At 46.1% G+C, this 12,196-nt stretch overlaps 1 protein-coding gene across 1 annotated transcript in view; it reads left to right on the top strand.

The window, feature by feature from the left end:
• Positions 1-12,196, top strand: part of LOC125945768 (glutathione hydrolase-like YwrD proenzyme) — an 88,286-nt gene that overhangs the window by 75,900 nt on the left and 190 nt on the right. Inside the window, exons 4-5 of the mRNA XM_049668057.1 lie at positions 8,601-8,804; positions 12,096-12,196. The exon at positions 12,096-12,196 is cut by the window's right edge and continues 190 nt beyond it. Coding sequence (XP_049524014.1) covers positions 8,601-8,804; positions 12,096-12,196 — 305 coding nt within the window. The remainder of the gene's footprint in view (positions 1-8,600; positions 8,805-12,095) is intronic.

The raw sequence follows: 12,196 nt of genomic DNA, 5'->3' as shown, positions 1-12,196 counted from the left end.
CTATAAAAACCACGATCTTCTATACTGCATTTCAAACATCACTTGCTGCGCTGTGGAGGCTTGAGAGATTTTTGCAGTGGCTGCGTAAGCACCTATAAATAGTTCAATGTTTTTCGCAGCAGTTATGAGAAACTGTGTTTTATGTAGGCTCAGTAGTGAGTTAAAAAAATTATTAGATTTCTTACAAAGAAACAAACTATGGCTTACTTTTTGGCGTAACCCACCATTTGGTGCGCTTTCCACACGGCCATGGAGCCTGCGTTGGATTTGCAGGAGAGCCGTTGCTCGCTCTGTTTTCACTTGGAGCTCGCTGGGTTCCTTGTTATTGTTTTTTCTTTCCGAGGTTTTTAATTGCAGCTCGTGGCAAGAGCCTCACGCGCATGCTCGCGTGAGCAAGCGCAGTCAAGCGTAAACGAAACGCGCCGCGACGCATTGACGGAATCCGCAGAATGATAAATGTTCGTGGCCGAACATCTCACATAGCTTCCACATTATAGAAATGGAGTATAGAAAAGTTTTACCGCGAAATGTACATGTGTGAATCTTACAAAAGAATACTTGGCTTCTGGTGTCACTAGCATCCTCTGGAGTCTCTTTGCTTTCACTGTATGCGTATATGGCCCTTTAACTTGGAAGAAGGAGAACTACATCGCATTCATCCTTGCAAGGTTTGTTACACTTCGCTCGAATAGCCAACAGACCAGTACGGTACAATTAAGACAACCTCCTTAAGAAAACAACAAACAAAGCTATCCGTGTTATCTGTATTGATAATGTAGTTAGGTGATACGGTCACCCGTCTGAATTCGAGGATAGAATCCAAGACGGCGCTCAAGGAATTCTAAAATCATGTCATTCCAGTAGGACGGCCACTTTTTGTTGTAAATTTTGGAGCTTCATATTGTTTCCTTGATCACTGGTTGCTTTTGACGTAACATGTACGTTAAAGAAAGAAGACTGATGTCGCCTAGTTGTTAGAGCACTCAGCTGCTTTGCTCGAAGGCAGGGTTCTGTTCCACTGTGGTCAAGCATTTGCATTTATTGCCATAGCAACTATATGGAAGAAGGAAGAAGAAGAAGCCGAGGTGCGGATGTCCCTCACATCGGCTCCGTCGTTTTTGAATGTTTGTGCAGCCGTCTTTACCACCATCACGGATTCAAGCACATCACTGGATTTGTGAAGTCACCAGGAATTGGTGGGCACCTTACTTTAAGGTGGGACTTCCATTTTTGGACTTTTAATGACCTTTCTTGGTGCATCGAACGTGTGCGGCTAGCAAGGCCCAAGTAGGCCTACTGGCCCCACCGAGCCGCAATGGCGGAAACGCGCATGGAAGACGAAGACGCCACCGGATTAGAAGAGAATGAGGAAGATCTAGGCTGGCAAATTGTGACAAGCCGAAAATCTCGCTCCACCAGAAGGATTTCTGGTGATGGGAAAACAACGCCGCAGAGCCAGCAAGAGCAAGGCAACAACAGCAAGAACAAGGGACCTACAACAACTACGTTCAAGAACCGTATTGTCAAGGCATCGAGGATGCCCCAGTTGCCGCAGGAGCACAGCAAGATCGTCATCCGCCCCCGAGGAGGTCTCAACTTGAGCAAAGTTAGCACCACAGCGATAGGCGTGGCGGCTATTGAAGCATCGGGCCTGACTCCAGAACAAGCCCGAGAGGATGTCGTTTGCCCTAACTTCACGCAAAACATCGTGGTGGTCAGTACACCAGATCCCAGTCATGCTGCCAGGTATGTACGAATCAAGTCAATCATTATAGTGGAAACCGAATATGAAGTTAACGCCTACGAGACAGCTCCGCACACCACGTGTAAAGGTGTGATTCGGAGAGTTGACCTCAGAGACAATCAGGCCACGATAACGAAGAACATTGTGCATGACTTTAACCCACTGGCATTGGCAGCCAAACGTATTAAATCGACTGGCTCGGTCATTGTTTTGTTTGATGGGCTCAAGGTACCCAATTATGTCAGATATGGGTCGACCCTTGTGAGGTGTTACCTGTATAGGAAGCAGTTTGATGTCTGCTATGCTTGCGGAAAGGTTGGACATAGATCAGATGTATGTCCAACACCGGACGTGGTTCAGTGCAGAGGATGTGGAACTCAAAACCCGGAGGACAATCACACGTGTGTGCCTAACTGCAAATTCTGTGGAGGGGACCACCCAACTGGAGACAAGACCTGCCAAGAGCGGTACCAAATTCCATACGTGGTGCGAATTCGACGACGTGAACGCAACAGATCTGCATCGAGGGCGACATCAGCTGAGCAGCAATGGGATGCCCAAACGGGCGCCAAGGAGCGCTCACGCTCAAAGAGCCCCACACGGTCAAGACGCCGCTCGCCGTCGAAGGGCAGAAGCCGCTCCAGATCACGTGAAGTGCAGGTGCGCTTTTAAGGAGGAAAGCAGAAGCCTGGCGACAAGACGACATCTGGAACAGCCTGGGCCGACAAAGTGAAAGGTACTGTGAGGGCTGCAGAGAGCGGTGCGGGGCTGCCGGTCGGAGATAATGATGCCAGGATAGAACAGCTGATCAAAGAAGTAACATATCTGAGAAAGGCAAATGAAGAACTTACTAAGCAGGTTGTAGAACTTCGCAAGAACTCGCAGACTAGCTCCACAAAAGTAGCAATAGCCAAACCGGTGAATAATGACAACAGTCAGGAAGAAGAAAATTCAGCAGCTCCAAAGAAGCGGGCAATAAGCCCACTAGAAACGACAGTGTGCTCTGCTTTGGAAGAGATTAAGGAGGCGATTAAACAACTTAGAGATGCCACAGATAGAACTACCTTCAAAGTTGATAAGTTATGGAAATGGAGAGTGACGACAGAAAAGAGGCTTTCAAAAGTAGAAGCGCAAGGCGAGGACGACGAATACCTACCCTCAGAAGCAGAGAGCGTCCGATCGCTCCCAGGTGCGTCGGGGAGTTCTGCGAAGCGTACTCTAGCGGGTAGCAGTAAGGCGGGTTCTATAAGCAATGGCTAGCAGGGGGAGCTTTACCGTGTGGCAATGGAATTGCCGAGGATTTCATCATAAAAAAGCACCTCTCATGCAGTTGATAAAAACATCTCCAGATAAACCAAAAGTAATTATGCTGCAGGAAACCTTGGCGGATGAGATCAGCCTATCCGGATACAAAGCGACATGCAGGGGCAAAGAGCCGGGTAGGGGGCTAGCCACGCTCGTAGATAAGAAAATACCATTCATAGAACATGATTTGCGCCTTGGACTAAACAAATTAGAATACTTACTTGTGGAAATAATTTTGAAAAGGAATAGAGGCAAACCGCAAAGCCTCTTTTGTCTCAATGTTTACAGCAGCCCTAGCGACATGAAACAAAGTTTCAGGGCACTTCTTAATAAGACTATGGCTGTTACTAAGCACGCTCCACTCATTATTGGAGGGGATTTCAACGCCCCACATCAAACCTGGGGATATCGCTGGAATACTAAGAAAGGGGATGGACTCTGGCATCTAGCTACAGATCTTAATCTCTCCCTCATCACTGACCCAGCTTATCCCACTAGGTGTGGTACATCTACGTGCAGGGACTCCACCCCAGACCTTACTTTTGTATCAAATTTAGCGAACGCTGGCTGGAATAATTCCAATATTGATCTGGGTAGTGACCATTACATATTACAAATAGTATTGGAAACACCCAGTAATGAGATAAAGCACTTTAACTACATTGACTGGGATCTTTTTCGGAAAGCAAGGAAAAGCAGAGCTGAGACAGAGACAGGACAAAAGAAAACACTCCAAACTTGGACCACTCAGCTCAGGGAAGATGTAAAGGCGGCAACGAAGGCTATTACTACTGAGGAGGATATCGAAATCATGGACAGTAGGCTGGCGCACTTGATTGAAGCCAAACAATCTATGTTAAAAAGATGGAAAACGCAACGGCTGAACAGGAGACTCAGGAAGCGTATAGCATTGTTGAATAGGGAGATTGAGGAACACGCCAGATATTTACAGCAACAACAATGGGATGAGCTGTGTAATACCATAGATGGTCGAATTAAACGAGGTGGAAATTGGAACTTACTTAGACATTTGCTTCATGAGAACGACACGAAATCTAATAGGAGAACAGCAGTAGCACGACTCGTCCATCGTGAGAGTCAGGACACAACGGACGAGGCCATTCTTGATCGGCTCGCAGCTAAGTATTTACCACTTAAGGATAGCAATGAGAGTACAGACCAGCCTGAATATACAGGGGAAGACTGTGAGCTTATGGATCAAGAGTTCACAGAAAGCGAAGTTCGCGCAGCCCTGTACGACCTCAACAGTAGATCCGCGGCTGGTCCAGATGGCATTTCCAATAGGCTTTTGAAAAATCTGGACGATGATTCTATAACGTATTTACCTGAGTATTTCAATGAACTCTGGAAAAACGGTGATTATCCGAAGGAATGGCGAATTGCTAACACAATTCTTATTCCCAAACCAGGCAAGCAACTCAATCTAGATAACCTAAGGCCCATATCGTTAACATCATGTCTGGGCAAAACCATGGAGCATGTCATACTTAATAGACTGACTAAGTATGTAGAGAACAAAAATGTTCTTCCGCATAACCTGATCGGTTTCCGTCCTGGACTTTCGACTCAAGATGCAATGCTTTTAATCAAACATCACCTTATTCCTGCTAGCCCGCTACATACGAGAGCTCTCCTAGGCCTAGATGTAGAAAAAGCCTTTGATCGCATCAAACACAAGGCCATATTGGATATCCTCTCGGAGATGGGATTGGGTAAGCGATTGCACAATATAGTCAAAGCCTTTCTCGGTTGCCGTTCTGCTTGTCTCAGGTTAGGCGAACTCCAATCGACAACCCTGGAACTTGGGAATCGTGGGACACCACAAGGGTCTGTCCTATCTCCCATGTTATTTAATTTGGCAATGTCAAAAGTGGCTCGAGGTCTCGCGCAGATTGAAGGTATCCACTTTGCAATATATGCAGATGATGTAACAATCTGGAGTGCTGAAGGTAATATGGGACAAACAGAGACCAAACTACAGGAAAGCATTTATGTGGTGGAAACCATACTTGAGGGTATGGGACTGAACTGCTCTGCTAAAAAATCAGAACTATTGGTACTACGGAGCAGTAAGCGTGGGCGCAAGCCGAACGGATATATCCCAGAGGAAGAACCCCGCATTGACATATACGCCAAGAATGGAGAGCCAATCAGGCAGGTGGAGACTATTAGGGTGCTAGGCCTTCTCCTGGAAGCGAATGGATCTAATCGCAGGATGATACAACATATCTCTAAGAAGTCTGAAGAAGGCATTAGACTTCTGCGTAGAATTACAAATAAGCATAAGGGGCTAGGAGAAGACAGTGCCATAAGATTGGTACATGCATTCGCATTTTGCCACTTCTCGTACGTGGCAGGCATGCTACAATGGACACAGGCTGATAAGAACAAGCTAAACGCTTTAATCAGACGACTTATAAAGGCTACACTAGGACTTCCCATCAGCACTGCCAATGATAGATTATTGCGCCTAGGGCTGCATAACACGCTAGAAGAGATAGCTGAGGCTCAACAGGTGGCCCACCAAGAGAGACTAATGAGGACACGACCTGGAAGGGCGCTACTTGAAGAAATAGGCGTAGAAAGTAACAACCAAACCAACAAAGGAGAATTATTAACAGAATTGCAAGCGGGACTACGAGAAAAAATTAAGACCACCCCGTTCCCTAGGAACATGCACCGACACATAACCTCGAGAGACGGAAGGCAAGAGCCAAGGCACTCCTTCAAGACATAGATCAACATAAGCAGCAGGCGGTATTCGTTGACGCTGCCTGGGTTAAAAATAAGGATGCGTATACCTACGTTGTTGTAGACACTCAAGGTAACATACGGGGTGCCATCACCGTCTATACAAATGACCCAACAGTAGCAGAACAAGTAGCCATCGCCTTAGCCATCCGGGCAAATCGGTGGACACATATTTACAGTGACTCTAGAACAGCCATACGCAACTTTACTAACGGATATGTGACACGGATAGCAACCAAGTTACTAGACAAGGTCAACAGTGAGAGGATCGAAATTCGCTGGTTTCCTGCACATCTGGGGGTGGTGGACGGAACTCGGAGAAACCTCAATGAGGTGGCAAATGAAGCAGCACGAGGACTTTCTAGCCGTGCTCTTCAAGACCGAGCAGCTTACACTTCACATGGGGAACACAGGGATCGATTATTAACATATAACGAAATCACGAAACATTATTATTTAAGCAGACGGGAATACCCATTGCCACACGGTAAACTTTGCAGAGCCCAAGCGGTCACATTACGTTTGCTACAGACAAGGACATACCCAAGTCCATATTTTATTAACAAGATCTATCCGGAGAGGGAAATTCAAACCATTTGTAATAAATGCAATGGCATCATTACTCTTGACCATATGCTTTGGCAGTGCCCCGCGGCTTTCGCAGACTGTGACAAGGAAGAAGAATGGTGGCGGCAAATGCTACGAAGTGAATCACTCTCTGACCAATTACGGGCAGTCCAGAAGGCCCGCGATGTGGCTGAAGGGCTCGGCCTGACAGTCCCAACGTGGGAGCGGCCCGCGTCAACCCAGGGTTGACCTTCAGGACTCAATAAAGTTCTCCATACCATACCATAGCAACTATATGGACAACTCAGGTGAGTTTTTCGCCATGGGCATAAGAGTGACAGTCCACCTGGATGCTTCGGTATAGTATCAACCTGCATAATTGGAACGTCAATGTTGCTCTGGCCACGTTTTCTTGTTTTGATTGATTTGTTCATCAGAGTGCTGGCGATTTCACCACCGCAAGGAGCATCTATAAAATATTTGTTTTATAGCATATGCATTCTAGCATTGTAATTATCAAACAATACTAGGGCTCACAATCTGAAAGCGATGTAAGTTAACGGGTATAAGCGGTAGTGCTTTTAACGTATCTAATATTTCAGTGGGCGCTGGTTTACGCAGGCGGTTTCCAGTCAGTCTCATCTTGTCCAGCGTCGAGATGCGGCGTCTTTAACGCCACTGGTGGCACTCATGACGTTCTCAGACGCCTGTTCGCTGCTTGGGCGCTCTTCCGTCAGCCCTGTAGGAGTCACCTTGCCGCCTCGCTTACCCCCACATGTCGCACGCGCAGATACTTACAGCACCGTTCAAGGTGTTCAAACGCACCGCTAAATGTTGCTATCGCTTTCAATGGTTCGCCATCTGGTGAAACTACAGATAATTATTATTATTAAGTGGCAGTGGGACAAGAGCGCAAATACCTCGCTGCTGAGCTAGGAAGTTTAAAAAAAATGTTTTGTTATCTGCTTGCTACCTACCGACGTAGCGGTATTTGTCTGCAGTTATGCAAAGTTCGATTGGTTATAAAGTTTTTTTTGTATGTAGTGGCTACATTGAAGAATGTGTTGCAAAGCGCAAGAAAGCCTTCATTCATGACACTGGTGTTAATAAAGCTCATATCTTTCTTTCGCTCTTTCTCGAGTGTTTTGGTCGATGATTGGTGGTTGGCTGTCAGATTTTGAGCGCCGATGCAACCAGCGCACACTTTCAAATAAGCTAATTGCCAGGAGCTTCTTCGTCGAACGCCAATGGTAAATATATGAGATTAAAAACATTATGATAGCAAAAGTAGTGTTCATAGCCTACGAGTTCTAGGTATGGCATTTGCAACTGTAAAATATTGCGTAAAAATTCATTACACATCCCAAGCTAATCCTCAGGTTGGGAAGGTAGGGATTGGGTGGTGCGTAGGTAGAAATTTGGTGCTTTGAAGACACGCCTTCGTAACATTACCTAGAGTTGTTCGTGTAAGCGGATGACCAGGCGTTCTGGCTAACGCAGTCGCGCGAGAGCTTAAAGGCATTCGAAAGTTTCGACAATGCGCTCTCTAGAATAATTCTCCTTCTCTTCGCCAGCCATACTATCTCACTATGGTGGCGGCTGGGGGGGACACTAGCAGTAGAACAAATGTGTTGGTTAACTGTTCCGTTCTTACACAAATGCAAAATACAACAAGAAACGCTACCTAAATACCATCATGCTAACAAATACACGTCTCCAAACGCATCATTCTTTAAATAAAGCATATAGCTTTCCAAAGCTGCTCTGCTATTCACTTAAATTGGCAATAATCGTCGATGCTTTCTGCACAATGCTTTTTTATGCCATACGCATGGCTTGCAAGAACAACAAGGCCACGACTTCGCAATTAACAAGAGGGAAGACATATCGTCGGTAGATTACGGGGAATCCACAGGACAACAAGGCCACATCAATCATTAATGGACGCCCAATCGAATTCAAAATTTGATATTTCAGTATAGATTAATGCCGTGACTAATAACATTATATTCATGCCAGATTGTGCGTTTAGTCAAGGAAATCTTATTCTAAGGATCTTTTATGAGATGGGTGAGGTCGCAGTTTGCGTTACCGCAACCGCCTTTGCAATCAAACAGGGGCTGAATAGAGTGCCATACGAAAGCGCGCTGTTATCGCGTGTGTGTCTGGCCGTAGCTCAAATATGTGCTTGTATTCTATTGTTGTCACCTAGATGACGATGAGCGAGATCTTCGCACCAGCAGTGCACTACGCCCAGCACGGATTCCCCATGGACCACGTGAAGCAAAGCATTTGGCAGTTCCGGCATAAGGCGTTGCTTGAGATTCCAGGCGGGCATTACTTCCTGGATGACCTTTCTCGTGTGCCAGCCCTCGGCCAGATAATCACTAACCAACCACTGGCGGCACTGCTGAAGGCAAGTATCGTCAGTTTCACTATATAGAAGCTACTGTCAGTTGGTATCAGTGAGAAAGTTCTAAAAAAATGCCCTGACGATCCAGTGCCAGTCCATTGCATCTAATGGCCTTGGGGAACCACACCTGTTTATCCAGACTGCCGCAAAGCTTCCCTTACCCCTCCCCAGCCTACTTATGTTTCCCTTTTATGTGCTTATCCACGGCCTCACAATGATTATTGCGATGAATCAATTGAATGGCTCATAGGAGGTCAGCTAGAACAAATGAAGTGTGCGAAATATCAAATCATTTAAACCAGGTAATAATTCTTCTAAAGGGAGATGAGGTCAGATTTGTTTGCGCCGCTTTCGCGGCCCTAAAAGTACGTTTGGGTTTGGGAACCCTTTGGGAAGCCCAGTTTGGGAGCCATTGTATAAGGGCTCCGATCTTCAAATATACGATTAGTGAAAGAATAAATCTTTCTACGTTGGATAGACGTACATGGTGAAAGGATCATCAGTGGTGTGAAGGTAGGAGTAGCATGGACTGAAAGTAAGCGTCTTCTGCTGGGATTACAAATTGGAATGTCCAAGGAAACGAGTGTTCAACGGGTAAAATGACTCGCGAGACGGAATGTTTAATGAGAGGGAATGTACAAAGAGCCTTAATGCCCAACGAGTCTCGATGTTCACTATTTGGCATTGAATTTGACTTCACATACATGCTTGTTACGTATTTAGGCGGTAAACGTTCTTTAGGGATGGGGGGGGGCATAAAATTTGCATTCAGTTATGCGCCGAGCACGTAACAAGAATCTGGAGAGGCGAAAACAAAGAAAGATAAATTAAACGAGCTCGATGGCAGAAGCAATTGATCTTTCCGCTGTTTAAAGGGGATGCGGCTAACTGTCACGATTTCCTTTATTTGGGACCACAGAATTTCATTGGCTACATTGCCTTTTGGGAATAGAGTTCCAGTTTTGAAACCACGCAGTCACATAATATTTTATGAAGTGCTATATGGGGCTCCAGAACTGGTCTAGACGTGCACGCTAATTGTTTCGTTCGCAAACGATATTCTAATTTGCGTACACTACTAGGGTTCGCATTCAGCAATGCTTTTACTCCAGGTAGGGCACCGTATGCGCGCTTATGACGCCTGGAATCGGACTTCAAAATTCTGTCAGCGAACGGACCTTTGTCCAGCCTAAAAATACAATAAAAATGCTATAAATCTCCACAATATGTTTTGGTCATAATTATCTCTAAAGCAAAGAGGTGCCTCAACAGAAGGGCACAAGACATGGCTTGTGCCATTGTCACTGGTTTTTGGTATTCTTAAAGCATATTTACCTTATTGCGGCATTTTTGGACAGCTGACCATGCGGGCAATTGGATGCTGCGGCTATATAGCACGGAATTTTTGTACTACACGCTAGTACCTGTCTATGCATCTCTGTCCTGCCCCCCCCCCCCCAAACCCCCTCCCCCCCCGGAAATTACTACTTAAAACTGATGCATATAATGTGCACTCGTAGGTATATCTCAAGCAGAAATAAGTGGTAATGAAAAAGTGCATAATATACAGTGACTGATTTTCTTAAATTTATTGTCCTTTGGCTACCCATTCTTGACCTATTTGGTATGCGCCAAGGGAGTGAGGTACCACCGGAGAGCCCGGTTGGGCAATACAGAGGAAGAGAAAATTCTCTACACGATGAAAAATTACAAACAGCTACAACAACAAAAAGCGGGAAAGGGCAAATAAGGACAGCCGTATATTAAGTTATACGGTACGAAAGCAAATATGCCGCCAAGGTGGCGCTTTCTCAACGATTGGCAGAAGGGGATATTAAAAGAATAGCAGCAGATGGCTCGAGGTTTGATTGCTGAGTGGGAGAAACGCTTTTGTAGGTTAGTATGTCACATCGGTCCCTGAACGGATTGGAAACTCCCGTCTTCTACCGGAGCGTCCCAGTCTTGAAGACACCCTTCAGTCAGTTGCCTTCACCGTGACAACTCGACGGCACCGAGGCGCAGGTTCAGGATGAGGGTTGCATCGGCGTTCACGTCCATCCAGAAACCACCCAAAGGCTTGCAGCAGCGTTTTGTGACACATTTCCACCTGCCTCTGTCGACATGTGCATTTAAATTACCGTTTTCACTGTAGCCTGTTGCATTGACCTTTTTTCTCGCCAGTGTCGAGCTGCGACACACGTATGTTTTATTAAGTGCTATCTCGGACTCCAGAAATTGTCTAGACGTGTCGCATAAGTTCTTCGTTCTTGAACGAAATTCTGGTCCCGAATTCACAAAAAATTTTGACGGTAGAATTTTTCGTAAGAAAGAATTCGCCAATTTGAATGCTTTGAAAGCCAATTCGGATGCCAGACATCACATTAGCGAAAGTGGCTAGCCAATGGCAAAGCTAACTTTGTGAATCTGGCCCGTGGTTTGCCTACCCTCCTGGGCTTCGCGTTCAGCTGTACTGTCATGCGAAGCTCATTAAAGGGGGTATCTCTGTCTCGCGCCTAAAGGCGACGTTGTGTAAGTCGTGCCCAGAGACCATTCAGGAGAGCTTCGACCACGAAGTGGGTAGGCGTACTGACGCTGGCCACCCGGCGCATTTCCTCACCCTTTCATGCGGGAAGATTACTTGTTGGCTAAAACAAGGCGGCAGATCACCTGAACGCACAAAATACAAGGTGACTGGCATGCCATACGTGCATCGTGTGTCGCATGGTCCAAAAGGCGTGGCAAGAAGGCACGGGTTTGATGTGGTTTTTTTCGACACCAAGGAAAATGAGCGCCATTTGCGCCGATATTCAGCGAAAATGTGACAAAATGATTTGTCTTTTCAACAAGTGCGGCGCTAAGCATAGGTCCGCATTTCTTTCCTGTAGAACGGGTGGGGTGTACCAGTTGCCGTTATCATGCTGAAGTGTCTATAGAGGGCAGACGGGGTGCGGTAACAATGTGTGCTTGAAAGAGCATGAAAGCACCAGCAAGAATGATAGGCTGTCGCGTATCGGAGCGCATTGTGGCACATGTGGCTACGAACCCCGTTTTGAGTAATGCACTATCACCACCATCATATTATTCTGCTCATAAGGGACATAGTAGAAACGTTCCGTATTTGCAAAGCATAAATGTCCCTGCTGATGTCTACTCGTCGGCCATTAGAATTCCCTTGGTACTTTGAGACACCTGTGTATCCCAGGTTGCTTTAAAATAATGATTTTGCTATAATGAATAACAACAAGGTGGCAAGTTACCAAGTTATAAGAACGGCGCTGTCTGACGTGTTTGCAGAAGTTCACCCGCGAGGGACCGCAGGCCGTGTACAAGGGCATCGTAGCCGAAAACATTGCGGACGCCGTGCGCCGAGCGGGTGGAGTCCTTTCTACTCAGGA

This window comes from Dermacentor silvarum, chromosome 5 (assembly GCF_013339745.2).
Source record: "Dermacentor silvarum isolate Dsil-2018 chromosome 5, BIME_Dsil_1.4, whole genome shotgun sequence".
Taxonomy (NCBI): domain Eukaryota; kingdom Metazoa; phylum Arthropoda; class Arachnida; order Ixodida; family Ixodidae; genus Dermacentor; species Dermacentor silvarum.
This window is presented reverse-complemented; position numbering and strand designations above follow the sequence as displayed.